Source organism: Anabrus simplex, chromosome 4, assembly GCF_040414725.1.
Source record: "Anabrus simplex isolate iqAnaSimp1 chromosome 4, ASM4041472v1, whole genome shotgun sequence".
NCBI classification, from domain to species: domain Eukaryota; kingdom Metazoa; phylum Arthropoda; class Insecta; order Orthoptera; family Tettigoniidae; genus Anabrus; species Anabrus simplex.
Genome location: NC_090268.1, coordinates 34,930,255 through 34,951,060, shown reverse-complemented (window position 1 = coordinate 34,951,060; position 20,806 = coordinate 34,930,255). Strand labels below are relative to the sequence as shown.

At 39.1% G+C, this 20,806-nt stretch overlaps 1 protein-coding gene across 2 annotated transcripts in view; it reads left to right on the top strand.

Moving 5' to 3' along the window:
* Alr (Evr1_Alr domain-containing protein Alr) overlaps positions 1-20,806 on the top strand; it is a 156,501-nt gene that overhangs the window by 113,682 nt on the left and 22,013 nt on the right. Inside the window, exon 4 of one of the 2 annotated variants that reach the window (XR_010859771.2) lies at positions 19,475-19,612. Coding sequence is in view for 1 of the 2 variants with exons in the window: in XM_067145038.2 (XP_067001139.1) it covers positions 2,865-3,030 (166 nt within the window). In the remaining variant the exon portion in view is untranslated. Of the gene's footprint in view, positions 1-2,864; positions 4,660-19,474; positions 19,613-20,806 lie in introns of those variants that run through there. The other variant, XM_067145038.2, reaches the window with a different exon arrangement.

Sequence of the window (20,806 nt, the reverse complement as noted above, 5' to 3'; positions counted from 1 at the left end):
TTACGAAGATGCCTGCAGAGGCTGTTAAGAGTAATGGGATCGACTGCTTCGTTCCTTAAAGATGAGGTGCTTGTTAATGTTCAGTGTGCATCAACTACTCGCGTAACATCATTTACGATCCCAAAAGCCGAGCCTAGTAGTTCCAACACTGTTCGTGTGCTGTGTAAACTGTTCCCAGTGTTTAGTGGAAACAGATGAGCACTCATCAAGATGTAACTTTGTGTATTTAATTTCAGGGGTGATAATAACATATATTTGACTTGTATTAGTATTGTTTGTAATCTTCCCCTTGCTGTCCTTTTACACTATGTCTCAAGACTTTGCGACGCACACGCGTGTTGTTAAAATTTCTCCGCTTTAGGATCTTCTGGATTTCTCTTTTTTGAAAGTTGGCAGGAATGGTATATTTTTGAGGGTGTTCTCCTTTTTGTTTTAATGAAAATATACCTTTGAAATCCCATCAGTGGAGCTCTCTCCACTGGGCTGAGTGGCTCAGACATTTAAGCCACTGGCTTTCTGAGTCTTAAGTTGGTACGTTCGATGCTGCGTTAGTCCAGTGGTATTTGAAGGTACTCAAATATATAAGGCCAGTGTTTGTAGATTTACCCGTTTGTAAAAGAATTCCTGCGAGACAAAATTTCAACACTTCGGTATCTCCAAAATCCGTAGAAGTAGATAAAACAAAAAAACATTATTATTATTAGTGGAACTCCCTTCTGCAAACTTAGCTATAATAGGACCTACGTACTTGAAGTTACCTACTAAAACAGGTGTAATGGTTAATCTGTACATGATGATTATGGTGTTTGTTTACCAAGCTCGATAGCTGCAGTCACTTAAGTGCGGCCAGTATCCAGTATTCGGGAGATAGTAGGTTCGAACCCCACTGTTGGCAGCCCTGAAAATGGTTTTCCATGGCTTCCCATTTTCACACCAGGCAAATGCTGGGGCTGTACCTTAATTAAGGCCACGGCCACTTCCTTCCAACTCCTAGTCCTTTCCCGTCCCATAGTTGCCATAAGACCTATCTGTGTCGGTGCAACGTAAAGCAACTAGCAGAAAAAAAAAAAGGTGTTTTTTTAAAGGGGCCTAAATCTAAGTCATCGGCCCTTAATCCATACATTTGTCCTGGTAGAGCAGAGGCAATGTAATGAATTATACTTTCCCCCAGTTTATAGAAGGCTGCGTATGTCATATGAAGCACTGTTTATGTGCTGAATATTGTGTGTGGTTGATCCTTGTGAGAATGCGAGAACAGTTATTCTCGCATCTTCCCCAAATATGTAGTGAAGAAGACTCTACATTTTTTTAAGCATCTCTTTTACATGTAAAATCAATTTTGAGAGATGCCCTCCAGAACAACAACAACAACAACAACAACAACACCAAGTGGTGGATTTCTTCAAGTAAATTTGTATATAATGATATATTTCTTGTCATATTTCCTTTCCATGGAATTGCTTGTTGTACTGTTGTTGTTGTTGTTGTTGTTGTTGTTGTTGTTGTTGTTGTTGTTGTTGTTGTTGTTTAATTATGGTTTGACTTCACGTTATTATCACTTGTAATGTTAAGCTACTAGTAAGCTCAACCTTTAGTATTGTAAGCTGCAGTGTTAAGCACTGGAAATACTTTAGTTATGTGTGAATTTGTATATGATGCTGGATTTAGAATGTTAAATTAGTAGTATTTCTTGTAATATTTTCTTTCCATAGAATTGCTTGTTGTACTCTTGTTGTTTGTTGTTGTTGTTGTTTTAGTTGTTGTTGTTGTTTTTGTTGTTGTTGTTGTTGTTGTTGTTGTTGGGTAATTGTGTTAACTTTACTTTATTATTACACTACTGTAAGAGACCATTGCCACCAGGATATTTACCATTTGCGATGTATTTGGAGATAATAATAATAATAATATTATATAAAAAGACAGGTTACTCGTAGTAGAGGTCTCCACGGGGGGGTTGAGATCCTTAGGTTGTCTTATCAAGCCTGACAAGCATTTGCCAATTTAACCCTGAGTCAGTGCAGACTGCTGACTCCTAGTAACTCAGAAGATGATTACTTTTCTCTGGGCTATATTCATTATCTGCTCTTAACAGTATTGAGACCGGAGGTTGAATTAGGATTTTTTGGTCTTCTAATATTACTTTGTTCAGTAATGCCAGGCAATTATTTTGCAAGCTTCATGTCGGTTAGTGAGATTTGGCTCAAAGGAAATCTTAGTTTTATTCCTAAAGGATCTCCTTCAGTCAGTTTTCTTACATTAACTCCTCAGACTTCATTTGTTTTAATTTCTGGCAGTTGCAGTGGTGTCCATAAAGATTGGTCATTTGTTGCTGAAATGTTTCTGTACGTTCCAGAACTAGCCTTGTAGTTGAAGACGATTCTAGTACTGCTGAAAATTCACGAAGTAGTTAGTATACAGTGCTTCATTGACATAATTAAATTTGTCAAAGTATTCAGAAGAAAGAAAGCAGCATTACTGTTTAACACTGGGTAAACTATTGTGGAATTCAACTGCTCACATCAAATAATATGTGTATAGGTGTTTAGTGAAATGGTCACTATTAGTATTCCAAATTTTATTGCACCCCATGTGTTTTACACTAAAACATTGAATTGCATTGATGATAAGTTTGTGGAATGTTCATTGTTATCTTTCATGATATGTTGCATTATGTGCATGCGTGTCCGTCTTTCTGTAGCCATACACATTTTTTGTTTCATTTAACCCGTTATTTTAATGAGCGATTGTGTTCTTCAACTATTATTATTATTATTATTATTATTATTATTATTATTATTATTATTATTATTATTATTATTATTATTATTATTATTATTATTATTTCTGTTTTGGATTGATTTTAGGCTTAAAGTTACTCCACCTGAAACACAGTCTCAAGAAGATTTATCCCAGTGGCTGTGCAGAATACATAACAATATCAATCTTCGGCTTGGTAAACCAGAATTTGACTGTTCTAAAGTGAATGAACGATGGCGTGATGGTTGGAAAGATGGCTCCTGTGATCAGTGAAACTAGGAGGATTCTGGTTGTAGTTTGTTGTGACTGATTGACTGTTGACCAGTTGATATAGGATGTTAGTTATAGCAGCTGTGGGGACATGTATGTGTATCAGTTTTGTGGTATATAATTTGTCAGCAGGATAGAAGCTAGGTAAGCATAAGATGGGATTATAGTAATAGTATTTTATTGTTTTTTTCTTTGGTTTCGAGGAGAACATTAGTGTATTTTTCAATATGCATAGAGGAAGAAAAATGCAAACAAGAGGTGGTTGTGGTCGCGGTCGCCAGCCCCACTACCGAGCTGGGGATGACCAGGAATGGCTAGGCCCATCTGCTGAGTGGCAAGAAGAGGTATACAACAACAGTAGCTGTGAGAGTGAAATTCGTGTGAATAAAGCCCTGATACCAGTTTCAACACGTGGCGTTGGATTCAGCAGTCAAGAAGTTTTCACAGATGTTGTGGATACTCTACATAATGTCCAGAGATTGAACAACATGACCGTTCATCAGTTGTACCGTGTCCAGTTAGGTATGGTTGAAAAAGTAATTTTTGACAATAGAACTAAAGCCTTAATTCGGAACCCGTCCATATGGTATTTGGGAATAGATTTTTAACAATACAGGAATGAGATTACTTCCATTAACATGTGCACCAAGAGAACTGGTGCATTGATTAATTCAATTGGAATATTTAAATCTGGTGTGACATATGTACCTCTATTTCCAAAGAACGAAACTGATACTGTTCAGAGATTTGTACCATCACCTGAGACAGTTACTCTCACCAACTTAAGGCTACTGTCGATTATTTGAGCAATCCTGACACCGTGATTAGTGTCAGGCAGAACTTTAAAATGAAGTGCCCCATCCCCAGAGCTCAGTGGAGGAACAATTACATATTGCAAAATGCTGATGAGATCATGCCTGCAAATTACACTTCGCAGAATTTGTTGAATGATGTATACACTGTGCGTGAGTGGATTGAAACAGCCAGGCACCTGAAGGGTGCTAAAAACGAATGGTTCTCAGATTTGAAGAAACCATATGGCAATGATAGCATTTTAGTGTCCTGCAGATCCGACAACTTGAGATGTAAAGATAAGTCGGACGTTAATTTAGTGAACCGCCTGGAAGGCGAGGTGGTAAACCGCTTCTGGACTCATAAGGAAACTGCAGTTGCGTTTATGTTTTATGGTCGTTACCATCTTGGCGGAGAGTTAAATTCATTATCAACAGCCCTATGGCCTAATTATGCAATACGAGGTGAGGAGTTGGCAGGATATATTATAGAAGCAACAGATGTACCGCGTTCTTCGTGTTTTTTTTTTCCATCAAGATATTTTGAACAAGACATGAATCAGATTACTTCCATTAACATCTTCACCCAGAGAACTGGTGCATTGATTAATTCAATTGGAAAATAAAATTAGCATAAGGTGGGATTATAGTAATATTATTTTATATTTCTATTTTGTAAATACTATGTATGATCAGGGAGGCATGTTTTTTTATGTATTCAAGTATTTTCCTTAATTAAGTTTTGACTGATCTCTTTGTTAAATAACATTACATCTGTACATTTTGTTTTACATTAATAGATGCAACTTATACTTGTATTAAAAGTATTCCTATAAGAGCACATTGTCTTTAATTACATGAGATTAGTAGTTGTCAGATTGTTTTTTCTATGTTACAATTCCACGGTATTGTAATTTATTTCTGTGGCTTGGAAATGAAGACAGTTCTGTTATCTTATTCCTAATGTAGATACTTCTTTGTTTTTTTTTCATCATTGTGGATTCCTTTTTCATGATTTTTCTGGAGTAATGTGTCAGTTTTAATACTTACTCGTTCTAAGTTTGATTTCTTTTCTGTTTACATTTTGTTATTTTAGTTTACATTCATGACAGTTTATCAAATGTTGAGTAATTTGAATAATCGTGAGATAAAGAGATAAGTTTATAACAATGATTACTTGAAAGTAAGATAACAGGAAAGCTGTAGAAAGCAGAATGATTCATCTTATCAGGTAAGAAGGTGTTAATGGAATAGTCTTAAAGGAAACATCACACTAATCCAGAATTGGAATATGTGGTCACTACAGGTGCAATGGGTAGGATACATCACACAAATCCAGAACTGGAATATGTGGTCACTACAGTATGTGTAATGCTCATAATATTAACTTTCCAATCTTACTTATGCCCATATCCACCACATCAAAACATTGCTACCTTTTGCTTTGAATCATCTCTTATATACACTGTCCAGTCAGATTATTGTGACCACCAGCTAATATCCAGAGTAACCACCATTTACAAAATGGACAGCAGTGATACCACTGGTGTAGCCAAGGAGGGGGGGGGGGGGGGCAGAGGGGCCAAAATATTTCCTGAAACTAGAGCGAGGATCAGTCGTTGTTTTACGTACGGTACGAACAACTTAAAAACTTGCGCCGAAATGTTAAGTTAACGTAGCGACAAAGAATCTACTAGCAAGGCTCAATAGGGCCATACATAATTCTCCATATTTGTACTGCTTGAATGAAAGGAAGACAGTTAGGATTGTGATGCGCGGGGATATTTCCCTGTAGAGGTCTCACTATTGAGAATGTAACCGTGTGTTGACAAATGTCAAGACATGAAGAAAGGGGCAATTAGCAAGGGATTACTCAGAAGGGGGCCGGAACGTGACCTCTGAGATAACGGGGGCCACGTCCAGAAACATTTGCAAGCTTACAACATCGTGTCAGCTATTGCATATCGGTTCCAGGAAACAACAACGTCCTAGGGATCCTCGGGTTGTACTGTGGTTGAGAGATGTGCTGTGTTTAAGTTGCAGAATTGGGAAGACTGTGACGGGATTGTGAGCTGCACGTTAATTCCTCATTTTGTGCCATATAAGTAACTTTTTTTTTTTTGAAGAGGAGCCGTTTTGTCACTGAGAAGCCAACACTGTGCATCCTCGGTAAGTTATGGTTTTTTATTCTTACAGTAGCAAGACAATCACGGATGCGTGCCTAAGTTCGATAGGTGGGCCTATATATCTAGTCAAATGCCCGGGGACTGATTGGAACCTCAAATGGCACCATCAAAAGTGCGGTAACTATTTTGAAATTGGCGAGCGTGATAGCTCAGTCCCAATGGTTCTATCTTCTCAACAGGACGGCCCAGGCTTGAATCGCAGTCGATACATAAAACATTTTTAAAATGGGAAATCGCGTTCTATTGATGCGGATTCTACTTAAAACACTAGATCCCGTCCATTACCTTTCCTTATACTTTTGAGCCAGGACCTCATCATTTATGGTGGTGTATTTTGAGTATCCAACCATTCTTCGGACTTGTACCTTAAATGGTGAGTGGATGCAGAGGCGTACCCACAAAATAATTTCCTTGGAAGGGGTTGTGAAAAGATTTTTTAATTTTTATTTAGAATTTGCTTTACATCGCACCGTAGGTCTTATGGCGACGAGGGGAAAGGAAAGGGCTGAGAGTGGGAAGAAGCGGCCGTGGCCTTAATTAAGGTACAGCCCCAGCATTTGCCAGGTGTGAAAATGGGAAACCACAGAAAACCATCTTTAGGGTTGCCGACAGTGGAGTTTGAACCCACTATCTCCTGGATGCAAGCACACAGCTGTGCGCCCGTAACCACAACGCCAACTTGCCCGGTGGATATGAAAAGAAAGCCGGTCCTACCGAGTGTGGTGACGGATCTTCAGTAGATATTGTTGGTTTTGATTGTTACCATGTACAATCATACCTTCTGTACCCTTAACATAAACCGGCTGCATTGTTGAAACTGTTCCTTCTTCGTTTGTGAGGAAGTAGAATCTTCATTTAATTTGTCTTCTTAAAAAAAGGAACCACTTTGGTACTATACCCCGTGAAGGTGACTACCTTCCAGGTCGTAGATATTTTGATTACGGGAGACTCAAGGCCAACTCTACTGCACCCACAAACAAGGCTATATCCTCCCCATCCCATGCCTTTCTTAACTCTATCAGTGCTGGGAATCGAATGCAGGATGCCTTAAGTCAAATTCTAAAATAAGGAGACCTAAAAGTATCCAGCCGGCCCCACGGTGTAGGGGTAGCATGCCTGCGTCTTACCGGAGGCCCCGGGTTCGATTCCAGGCCAGGTCAGGGTCTTTTACCTGGATCTGAGGGCTGGTTCGAGGTTCACTCAGCCCACGTGTTTATAATTGAGGAGCTATCTGACGATGAGATGACGGCCCCGGTCTAGAAAGCCAGGAATAACGGCGGATAGGATTCGTCGTGCTGACCACACGACACCTTGTAATCTCCAGGCCTCCGGGCTGAACAGCCGTCGCTTGGTAGGCGATGGCCCTTCGGGGCTGTTACGCCATGGAGTAAGAAAACGTACGCCTTAATAAATGCTCCTCATAAAACCTTTTTAAAAGTACTAACTGCATCTATTTATAACATTATTCACAAACGCCTCCTTTTCATGTGATTCACTTGGTTGACTCGCTGCCCTTCTGAGTCTGAGTTCGAGTTCGCAGGTTCAAATACCGGCTTGGGTCGGTGGCCCTTAAAATGGTGTTGAAATGGCAACAGCTCAGTGTCGCTGGTTTCTGCCGCGTAAATAAAAATTATACATACGAATATTAGAGTCACGAAACTCTTACTTTATACTATTATATTCTGTATCCCAGGCTTGCGAGGAAAAGTAATTAACAATTTACCTTACGTCGCACCGACACAGATAGGTCTTATGGCGACGGTGGGATCGAAAAGGCTTAGAAGTGGGAAGGAGGCAGCCGTGGCCTTAATTAAGGTACAGCCCCAGCATTTGCTTGGTGTGAAAATGGGAAACCGCAGGAAAACATTTTCAGGGCTGCCGACAGTGGGGTTCGAATCCACTATCTCCCGGATGCAAGCTCAAAGCTGCGTGGCCCTAACCGCGAGGGAAACTAATAGGACAAGGTAAACCCTACACAGCATATGTTGTGAGGTGTGTTTTTCTTCACCAACTAAAAATATCTATACCCATATGCTTTACATTATATATTTATTTGTTTGTTTGTTTATTTATTTATTAGTGCCTTCAGTACAGTGGTGAAGTTAGGGCTCCAGTCCCTGTCGTACACTTAACCACATACTGATCAGAATTTTAAATAAAATACTGAGATACTTAAAATAGTTAAAACTACATAAATTAAAAGAATTGAAAATAAATTTAAATTACTCACTAAATTAATATTAGAACTAATAAATTAAAAAACTCTTAAAAATGACTAATCCTCAGGAACGCACACATTCATCAACCATTCAGTCAGCTGTCCTCAGCAGGTAGTCTCGGCAGGTGACCTTAAATCGTGATTTAAAAAAAGCTGCTTTCTCTGACCTGAACTGGCAGGGAATTCCATAATCTGGCGACAGTCACCACAAAAGATCTATTAATTTTATTTGTGCGGTGTAGTGGAATAGAAAGAATGAATCTAGAACGTGTATTTAAGTTGTGAAATGAAAATAAGAAGTTGAATTTAGAAGAAATATACAGTACATTGGCTGACTTTCAGCTAACACTGATCACCATCGTTAAAGTGTGTAGCTGCCGACGTTTATCAGACATCAGCCATGACATAGCTTGATAGTGTGGGGTGACATGAACATCGTACCTGATATTGTAAATAAATCGCAGGCAGGAATTCAGTGCTCGTTGAAGTTTAAATCTTTCTTGTCTCGTCATGTCAACTAAAACAACGTCACAATAATCAAGAATAGGGAGAATGAGTGTCTGTATTAGTTTGGCCTGTAGCTCAAATGGAAATACATCCCTCTGCCGTTTAAGAGGGCGAAGAACTCCAACAATCTTTTTACGTATTTCTTTCGTGTGATCAGACCAATCAACTGTTTCATTCATCATTACGCCGGGATTTGTAACCGTTTTACTGTAGGGAATAATGTTACCATTCAGTAGGATAGGCGGGATTGCGACATTGTTTGAGCAGCTCCGTAATTTTCGAGATCCAATTATAATGGAGATTTTTTGCAGTTTAGTATAAGAGAGCTTCGTTGTGCATATACACTGAGTCCTCGGAGGTCCCTGTTAACATCTTGTCTTGCAGTGTCGATATATTTGAAGATCGTCAGCACAGACGTAATGTGTGTTATTTCCTGTCACAGATGGTATGTCATTGATGTAAATACAGAAAATTAGGGGCTGTAGAACACTGTCCTGTGGGGCAACACTAAGTTTCATTTTCCATTTAGAGGGCTTGTCATTTACTGCTACACACTGTCGACGGTTACTCAAATAAGAACTAAAAACCTTAAGCGCAGCCAGGTCGAAATTTAGCAGCTCCATTTTCTTCATCATAGTCGGAGTTACTATAGTGTCAAAGGCGCTACTGAAGTCAAGAAGGATAAGTATAGTGAGCAGTCGTTTGTCCATAGCGTTTCTAATGTCTTCAGTAAACTTCAGAAGTGCTGTCACAGTACTGTCACCCTTCTCAAATCCAGATTACAAAGGGTCCAAAAGAGCATTTTCATTTAGGTATTCCAGAACTTCCTCGTATACTAAACGTTCAAAGTCTTTAGAAAGCGCAGGGAGTATGGACAGAGGGTGATTGTGGGTTTAAACTCTTAGGTACCGATATAATTTTGGCTGTTTTCCAGACAGTAGGGAAGTTCCGTTTAGTAAACAGTAGTTCAGTATGTGAGTCAGTATAGGCAAGAAAGAACCCATAATGTTATGTATAAAAGTAATAGGAATATCATCTACACCTGTAATCTTTGATTTAATCGAGTACAAAGCCTTTTAACCTGATTTTGTGACACTGTGAAATGTGAATGGTGGATAGGCTGGTGGGAAGGGCGGTGAGTCGGTGCAGTTAATTTAGGTAGGTTGAATATTTATTCTACTAAAGTAATCGTTCAGTTCGTCAAGTGGAATGTCAGGAGTTGTCTGTCTGTGTTGATGTTTTCCTATTCCTAGAGCTCTAAGTTGGTCCCATGCGTGATTAGAATTTAAGTCGTTAGCTAAATTCCGGAAATATATACATTTTTTATTTCTGATTAAGTGCTTTGTGCGATTTCTTAAGATGCGGTTAGATTCGAAGTCTGTGTCATCTAGGGTTTGTTTATAATGTCGAAATAAAGAGTCACGGTGGGCCAGCATTCTCTTGGTTTCATCATCTAGCCATGGACAACAAGAAGGATGAGAAACCTGTATTCAACGCGCGTGTGTGTATATCTTGGCTGCATTATTTGTATAAAATGTCTCTTCTTTATTGCTTATCACATGACCATTATTATTATAACATTAGCGTATTTATTCTAAACCAGAATATTGCATCCTTACTCAGACTGTTTATTTTTGCATTCATTTCACTTGTACTCGGAATATATGAAATGCTGCAGTTATGTTGGGATGGGAGTAATAGAGGTAGCCGGAGGGGGGGGTTGTCGTCCAAGGAGACCAGACACTCCAGGAGTTTTAACGAATGTACTTTTATTAAACATTTTATATAAAATGCATATTAATATTAGCTTCCGGAGTCCGACTCGTTGGCTGAATTATCCGTGTTGAGGCCTTCGGTTCAGAGGGTCCCGGGTTCGATTCCCGGCTGGGTCGGGAATTTTAATCGCATCTGAATAATTCTCCCATTCAGATAACATACTACACTACCAACCACCAAAGAAACACACAACACTGATTACATCTCTCTATATAGGGTTGGCATCGGGAAGGACATCCAGCCGTAAAACAGGGCCAAATCCACATGTGCGACGCAGTTCGCACCCGCGACCCCACACATGTGAGAAAAGCGTGGGAAGAAGAAGAAGGAGATTACTATTGGCCTCCGGAATCCATACGAATCCACCACTCTTACTCGGATCCAAGGACACTCATTTCTTTTTTTAGGTATTCTACACCACCTAAACGGTGGAAGTTTGGACAACTATCAAAATAAATTTCTGGATGAATGCCCCCCACCCAAACTGAAATCCTGGCTACGCTACTGAGTGGTACCGTCTTGGAGTGTCTAAGTAAGGTGCTTGTAGGGTGTCAGAAGTATTGGGAGCCATGCTGCCAGCAGTGTATCCCACAGCTGCTGAAAGGGACTTGGCAGATGATCTGCAGAGTGAACACAACAATCAAGGTAGTCCCATTGGTGCCTAATTCGATTCCAGTCGGGAGAATCTGGGGGCCAGGGAAGTACTTGGAAGTTCTAATCGTGCTGTCTGAGTCACTGTCAGACATTTATCTGTGTGTGTCGTGCCGCATTGTCTTGCTGGAAGATACCATCTACTCCAGGGAAGACAATTGGCATGTATGGTGTACATAATCTGTGGTTAGGGTTGCGCAGCTGTGAGCTTGCATTCGGGAGATAGTTGGCAGTTCTGGAGATGGTTTTCTGTGGTTTCCCATTTTTGCATCAGGCAAATGCTGGGGCTGTGCCTTAATTAAGGCCGAGGCCGCTACCTGCCCAATCCTAACCCTTTCCCATTTCTCCGTTGCCCAAAACCTTTGATGTGTTAGTGCGATGTTAAACAATTAGCTTATATTCTTCCAACAAAGGTTACAGGTTATTTCTGGTGAGATGTGCCATTGTCCATTTGTTTGAGGAAAATGGGACTTGTCAGTGAAGGTATCCTTTTGCATGTGGAAACACAGTTACAGTGATTCTTGTGTTTGTTTCGGGACCCATATGAAGTAGGGTTCGCTTAACTGTTATTTTAGAAACATCCTTGCAGTTCATTTTGACGGTGAGCTAGTCCACTATAGCATGTGGGTCGACCCATCTTACACCTTTGAAGCGGACTTTTACCTCTCATATCAAAGGCATGTGGCACTCCTTGGTTTTCATGTGGGTTGTTTGAAGTGGTGGTATTTGTCAATTCGCATTGCACTTTCACGATAGCTGCACATGAACAGTTCACAAACTACAATGTTTCAGAAATACTGCGATTCTTGCTCTGAAAGCTGATAATCATCCCTTTTCCAACTCATTACATATATAGTCACTTTTACTCAAGACACCAGTGATTGATGTGTGTACAGATGGCTTGTCACACACTATATTAGCTCTCAACAGGTGGTGCTTCTTGGACTACACACTGCTCACTTGGGCTAGTGGTACCCAAGCATTATCAGAGTGTTTGGGTACCCAGGTACCCGTTCAGTGTCGTGTTATCCAGGTACTTATTTGTTACAATTCTGCAATCTATAATCTTAAGCTGACTCGTGTTATCCAGGTACTTATTTGTTACAATTCTGCAATCTATAATCTTTTGATAATGAGGAGGATAAATAGAGCAGTTATTTTAATCACTTCATAGTAACTCAATAAGTTACAAAGTACAGTTTGTTCTGAAGTAAATTGCACTCTATGTAATATCTGTTTTATTAACAAATATAAAGCATAACAGGCTAATATTTAAACAAGCAAACTAATGAAGGAATTGTAAAAAATTTGAATTGACTTTTTCTAAACAGGTTGTAAACAAATCAATTTATTATATTTGTAAATAACAAAAAAGTTGAAAACATCTCAATATAGGTTTTCAGGGAAGCTTGGTTCCTAGGTCAAAAGAATGAAAAAGAGGAAGTAACTTTCTCTGGACACAGAGAAAGGCACTACAGAAAGGTTGTGGAGCAGAGAAGCAATCTTCCAGGAGGAAAGGGAATTATATAATACACAAACATTTTCTTGATACCTGATCTCCCTAGTGCTGAATCGATAGACCTCGGTTATCTTCAAGATTCATATTGGCAACCTTTGAAACACAAACTATGAATCGCTCATATCGATCGATCATATTATCGATTCAATTCAGATTTCATTTCCATTCAGTTGGCAGTATAACTGGAACTGGCAGAGCTCCCTCCTTACTCTTCACCCCGTAAAACTTGGGATCAAGAAAAGGTTCGCGTATATTACATTGCTGAGAATGCACCTTAGTAACTTATCATCGGGTACAATTGATGGCATGTTGTAATGGGTAAGCAGATACCCAGGTGTTTACTTCAGGTAATTGCTTTGACAGGTATCTGGTTACCCAAGTGTTCTTGTTTTGGGTAACTGCAGGAACAAATATCTAGACTGGTGTCGTCATGAGCCGTACTGCTGTCGTATGTTGGTAGTAGTTGGAAGGAAATGAAATGGCGTATGGCTTTTAGTGCTGGGAGTGTCCAAGGAGAAGGTTTGCTTCCGGGGTGCAGGTTTTTTATTTGACGCCCATATGCGACCCACACGCCGTGATGAGGATGAAATAACAATGACACATACACCCAGCCCCCGTGCCAGCAGAATTAAATGATTATATTTAAAATTCCTGACCCTGCAGGGAATTGAATCTGGGACTCCTGTGACCGAAGGTCAGGACGCTAACCATTTAGCCATGGAGCCGGACATTGTTGGAATAATGCAGCTTGACTGTATAATCATTTTTTTAACTTTGTTTAGTAATTTGTGACCAAAGAAAAAATCCCTTAAAATTTTGTAATTCTAGATTGTGAAATAGTTATTTAATAACTATGTAGTTTGTCTTACTATTTCTTTCACTAAATAAATTAATTAAACTGTTGCAGAACATTTTCCTTTGCATGCGCCTTAATAAGGACCTGCAACAGTCCGCGATAGGTAGAACACGATGGAGTTGGAGAATTGTAGCAGCGCGCAGTCGATTAGGCTTGATCGCGTGAAGTAAATAAATATGCGCCTTAATAATTATGACATAAATTAGTAGAAAAGCTCTGCACTTAATTGTTATAAAATTTCTCAAAGAGGTGATTACAGATAGTGGGGTTAGTGACATTTCGAGTTGATATTTGTTCCTCTAAGAAAAAGATTCAATTATTATTTAATGAATAAAGATTCTATAGTGTGGAATGCATTCAAATTTTAATCGTTCGTTTACACAAAATATGTTCTTGGAATATGGACAAATACAGATCAACAGAAACCGAAAGACAGAAGCTGCATTTTGAAATTATTCTTGTATTGTTTGAGTAGACTTAGTACGTTTTGTTTGACCCTACTATAATACGTTAATTACATGCGACTTAACTGTGTCATGTCATTATGATACTCCCATTCGTTGAAGCACTATAGTTATTGCAGCTATTGATTGCCAACTAATCTTATCAGATATCAATATCATACATGGAACACTCCTGAATTGCTAGACAAGACATGCAAATAATAAACATTAACCTAATTTCAAATACTCCATTCCCCGGATAAACTTCACAGACTGCACAATCACCTGTAGTAGCTAATTTCTTTATGGAGCATTCTGAGGAGGAGGCTATTGCTTCAGCGCCTGTCAAACCTATAATTTGGCAGAGGTATGTTGATGATACATTAGTGGTGTGTGCGGAAGGCCCTGAGTAAATTTATCTATATCTAAACCACCTAAATCGGCAACGTCGTTCAATTAAATTCACTATGGAGATGGAGTCAGATGGGTGCGTTCCTTTCTTGGATTTTCTAGTAAGAAAGAGACCAGACTGCTCCTTAGGACATACTGGTATATTCTCACCACCATCCAGCACAAAAATAAGGCATTCTCACTACACTCACCAAGAGGGCGATATGAATTTGTGAGCCATCAAATATCCAGGAGGAGATGGACACACTGAAAGTCACGTTCAAGGGTAATGGTTACGGTTACGTGTAGATTCATAGAGCCTTGCATCCCAGAGGGATGACCAAGCAAAGCTCACAGAAAGAAGAAGTGAAGGGAACTACCTACCTGCCTTACATTTAAAACACCACAGATCAATTTGCCAAGGTCCTTCGCAAACACAATATATAAACAGTGTTTGGCACCGTCACTGAAATTGCTATATATTGTAGAACAAAAGCTAAAGGTTTTCACCTATTCAATACTGTTTATTGCAACCTTAAAAAAGTTACATATACTTGATGGAACTAGTTTCGGTCTTGCTAGAGACCATCAACATTATTCTGTTCACACTTCTTTCCGCTGAACTGAATTCAAGAAGACTCTTCAAGTGCTAGTATTTTAAGAGTTTGACCTGGTCTTCTGTGAAGTGCATTTTTCAATTTGGAAGAAAATTGAGAACTTACACAAGATGTGTGATGAGTGTTTAACATCCAAATCTTTACTTGTCTTGCACTGAATATCAAGTACACATGCTTGCTTCATAAATTTTATCTGTCATTCATGTCTTGCCGTAACTTATTGATTTTGACTGATGATTGCCTCGAGCAAGACCAAAACTAGTTTCATCAAATATATATAACTTTTTAAAGGTTACAATAAATAGTATTGAATAAGTGGAAACCTCGAGCTTTTGTTTAACATTATATTGCTCTTCAATACAACAAAATTTATTAACTATGACTAAAATTGCTCATAGTCTAGGTAAAAAACCACCAACAAATTGTCCCCGCTTTTACATCCTAGGGTATACAAAATCCCTGTACTTGTGGCAAGGTATACATCGGCCAAACATGCCAATCCATTGGTACTTGTATCAAGAAAAACGAGTGAAATATTAGTCTTGACCAGCCAGACAAATCAGCAAGAAGTGAGCATGCCCTATTGTCGGGTCATGATGTCGTGTTCCAAGATGCTCGAGCTCTTGCTCACACTAGACACTACAGGTCCAGGATTATGCATGAAGCTGTGGAAATACGTAGAAATCCTAACAATTTCAACAGGGACACTGGCTGTCAATTAAATAGTACGTGATTGTAAGCCATTAGGGATTTATTTAGGTGGTTCCCTTCCCTATCCCATCACTATTGTTATCTTGTTTCGGTATATTCCAAATTCGTGCATTCCTCATCAGCAGATGTTTCATTCCATTCTTGTGTCAGTGTCATACTTTCATATGTGCGTATACCTATTATATGACCCCCTCTCAGAGTGATTCTGATGGTGCCGTCAGCTTCCACTTGCAATGCTAGCGCTGTACCGCGTACGGTGAGCCATCTGGTGACGAATGAACGTACCACTTCAACTTCTATTAAAGGTCTTTTCTACTCTGATGGCGGGCGGGCTGCATGCTGTCAGAGGAAGCGGCGAGCATCGGACCGACCAATCCAGCACGACGTGAGAGGCCGTTAAGGGAGAGAGACAGAGGCCACTACTACAACGTTGCCAGGAGCGCCCACACGCATTAAAATTGTGTTGAAATCCACATAACAATGAATACTGAACTTGGTATGTTATAGTTCGAGTATGGCCCATGGATGAGTTTTATTATTTTTATTTATTTATTTTAATTTTTATTTATTTCTATTATTTTCTTATATATTCGATGTAGTATGATACGAGTTATTTAATAATGCATATAACAAGTGCACTGACAACAGACCGAAAAACAATTCATTCAAAAGTACAGAGTTACACAACACATTTTCTTATTTTCTTACTTTATCTTACCTTATTCCAACTGAAGGATCCGGGTTCCAGCACCCCGACACTCGCCGCCATCACCAGAGCTGTCACCGGAAATATCTTCGTCACTCAACTCCTCTCTGTGGCTGTCGTCTCGCAGATTTATGATATCGTCCATGACTGTGTCAAATACCACGTCCCTTTTGTAATCGTCCTCTTGAAAATTTTCAGCATGTGACACACAAGCCTTCCACTCCTGTTCGGTTACTTTATCCAGTTCCTCTTCCATTAAATATTGGACGTCAGTTAGTTTGAACGTTTTGTTCCTTTTCCCTACAGCAGTTTTAACGTTTCCCCAAACCAGCTCTATGGGGTTATATTGACAGTGATAGGGTGGCAGGCGAACAACGGTATGACCCTTTCTGTCAACAAGTGTATCAATTTCATACATTTTTGCCTTTGGCTTGAATTGTTTCACAAGAGACAACAGTTCGAGTCTGGTGTGATTGCTGTCATGAGGAATATTCCTAGCAGATAACCACGATATATATTATCAGCTTTTCGTGTGTTCGTTATAGGAATTCGTTCTAGCTGTACTGAATGGTAGCTGGCATTGTCCATTACAATCACTGCGTCTTTTATGTTCCTTTCGTCAAGAGTGTCTATAAACTTCAAAAACCACTCTTTAAAAACCATAGCGTTCATATCAGTGTGGTAGTCATCACTGGTCAATATCACCTTTGGCCTGAAAACCAATTTACATTCCTGTAGAAAACCAGTGTGACTGGAACCTACGTGACAAACAATAATTTGTCCACCTTTCCCCACAGGAACTTTTAAACCTTCTGTACCCTCTTTATCATGCCAGATTTCCGTTGGAGCGTAATTCTGATGAATGTAAGTCTCATCTAAATAAAATATATGAGGCGATGGGTCCTTATTTCTCAGGAGGTATATTTTTCTCAAAAATGTTACTCTGGCTGTTGCTATATCAGCTCTCTCCATTAAAAATCTTCTCCCGTCATTGCTTTTTTAATACTTGAACCCCATAGACTTTAGTATCCTCCACAATGAAGTAACTCCCCATTTAAATTGTGTATCTCTTTCTAAATCACCACGTAATTTGTTCAGTGTCGGATATTCACCCTTTACGTGATAACTGAGGAGAGTTCTGCTAGTTACATCTTTATGGAATCCGGCGATTGCCTTTGTTATACAGTTCGTTCTTAAAAGAACATCACACACACATTGTTGCGCTTAGAATATGAGATAACAAATAGAAGATGAAAGTAGGCTACATAATTACAGATATATTGTAAAAAATGCGGTCATTGAAATGAGATGGAACCTGATGACTAGGTACTGTCTTTACTTTCCTTTACTATACGCTGAACGGTTCGCGTATTTACTTGACAATCTTCCGACACTCTCTGCTGCACTTTATACTCACTCACTAAAGGGTCATTATTTTCTGCTTCCTTTTGTAAATATTCATGAACACTGCTGATCATTTTTCTACCCTGGCTCCTTATCTCCTTCCTCTTCGCCATTGTAAGATATATAGTGCAGTTATTTTATACAAAAACAACACAGAGCAACGCAAATAGAAATAATAGAATAGAAAAACTAACGTCACCATCACATGCCACGAAAACATTAATCGAAGAATGCAGTAAAGGACGCGGCAAGAATTACTCATAAAACAAATTTGTCAAACAAGCTCTTTGTGATACCCAATGCACGCTGTAAGACTACTTGGCAACACAGCAGTTCGTGGAGCGAAGTGAGCACGCAAACTCTCCGGGCGACTGAATAGTTCTCAGCGCCACTGCTAGACGATCTTTTGTCTGATTGGGCAGTGACATACTGCCCGCACCCCACTTCCCCTGACAGCATGTAGGCCGCCCGCCATCAGAGTAGAAAAGACCTATAGTAACGTCTAATTCAGACTTTCATTCCTAGAGAAGTCTTCCTCGTGAAGGGTCGAGATTTTCTTCTGAAGATGCAGAGCAAAGTTCTCTGCGAAACGTAAAGAATTTCACCTTTATTTTCTTGACACAGCATAAGCCCAGAAAGCCTATATCATGTGTATAAGTGCGGGCCATGAAAGAATCAATGGTAACATTTCTTTTCAGTTTCGATTCAGTTATTTTACCACTGTTAGGTACTTCAGTCTGCCAAAACTAATTTTAAGTACAAACTTATAAACTACCTCCAGGAAAACATATGGTAACGGTATTATACCTGAGAAAGAATGAAATAGAATGACATATTTCGTTCTTAAAAGAACATCACACACACATTGTTGTGCTTAGAATATGAGATAACAAATAGAAGATGAAAGTAGGCTACATAAATACAGATATATTGTAAAAAATGTAAAACTTAAACATTTAATTATCGTCTAAAAAACAGTCATATTCATCTTGCGTGTAATGGCTCATGTGAAAATGGCTAAAATTACTTCGCTTGCCTCATAAATATACATCTTAATAAATGCCATTATAGGCTCGTGTAATATACTATTCTGTGCTTCTAGTGTATTAGCTTGATAGTAGAACTAATATCGTCAGCTTATGGTGATAGTAAATATGTTTGTTATTTTAAGGGTCAATTTGAGATTATGAGCCAGTTTTTTTTTTTCTGTTGTAGTCCCCATTAGTTTAGGTTACTTTCATAATTTCATGGTCTATCAGATGCTTAACAGTCTATTGTTTGTAGGGAAAAGAACACTTTTAGCTTCATAGTGTGAACCATCTTGGTTTTAAATACTCATATTCTTTGTCTGCCATATGCTGTTAAAAATCCTACTTTTTTCACTATTGTTACAAGCAAGGGGCATTTGTTATTTATCAGAATAGTATTTTACTCCAAAATAAAAGTTAGCGAATTTTAATTCTGTGTAACTAATTCATTTACATAATCAGATGTGTTCTTTATTAAGTTTGGAAATAATCATTTATAACTTGCTGGGGCAATACATTTGGTAACCATTTCTGTAGAAATTACAAATTAAAAAAAATGACCCTCCCTCCATTGTGACCTACAGGGTAAAATGATTTGTTAGTATGAGATATGCCCTAATGATGTACTATTCATATCTCGACAGGCAAACTTTCCAAACCACACCACTACTTGGAATCCTGTGCAGGAGGATTAAAATTGTGGGAAAATAGCACTCATAAAAGTATTCCATAGTTGACCAAATGAATCCAAGAAGATATAATTTACAGGAATTGGCCATAAGGTATGTTGAAATTCCCTGTAATGAATGCCTTACATAAAGGGAAGTTGTGGGGTTTAGCATGTTGCTATTGGGATGATAAGAGACTGAATCTTTCACTAGGCATGCTCTTTCTTACGTGTGGTTTTCATGTTTATTGTCTTTTTCTCTCGTTTTGTACTACAGTGTTTCATCATATTCTTTTATGTAGGAAAGTTTTTTCATACAGAAATTTTCTTAATATTGAGGGCAAAGTGTCTTTATTACACTGATTAGTCTTATGAGTCGCCTCCTGATGGTAATATATCAGAGAATCTACCGGTTATGTGAAGACAGTATCAGGAAAACAGCTTTCGTAATGCGTCGGATACAAGGGAGGCCTTGCTTGGTGTCCAGGTTTTATTTCAAAGATACTGGGACATCAGCAGCAATGTCTATATCTGCTTCATTGACTACATTTAACAGTATTAGACATGAGAAGCTAATCAGTATATTGAGGGGAATTTGTACGAGAAAACAAGATTTGGGAATTGTCAGCAACGTGTATTGGCTCTAAACTGCTTCTCTGTGCATCCAGTGAGAAGAGATGGAGGAGGTCAAGATATAGCGAGTAGTCCAGCAGGGATGTGTTCTGTTGCCACTGTTATTTCATATCTATCTGTTAGGTCATCATTCCAGAGGCTGGTTGAATACTCAAATAGTACCACCAAAAGTTATGCCATTATTGGGAAACCACAAAAACTGATGGTGGCGCCAAGATAAGCTGTACTAGGCAAGATGAGGAAGGAGAGTAGTATTTTGCCATTGCTTTGCTCACTGGGCAACAAAGTGGCATTGCAGCACAACTGACCCTATGAGCAACAACTTTTATAACAAACACGCACTGGTCATGCTCCGAATGTCATTACTCAGCACCACTCATACCTCAGCAGGTTTCATATTGTCACAGCCGTGGATGACACTGGGACTTCAATGGAAGCTACATTTTGCTCTGGTCTGTGCCAAAAGACAGATGCGAAAGTAATGCATCCAGCAAGTACTAGGTGCATCAAATACAAACTGGAATTTAAAATTAGCGGCTCCAGTAGCGAACGGAAATGGGTGGGACCTTGAGAGGACGTTGTAGTGATGTTCGGAATAGGGGTCTTGATGCATCATACACCACAGTGCGACCGCTCGCTTCACTACGCCATGAGCAAGCAAGAGGTACACACGTCC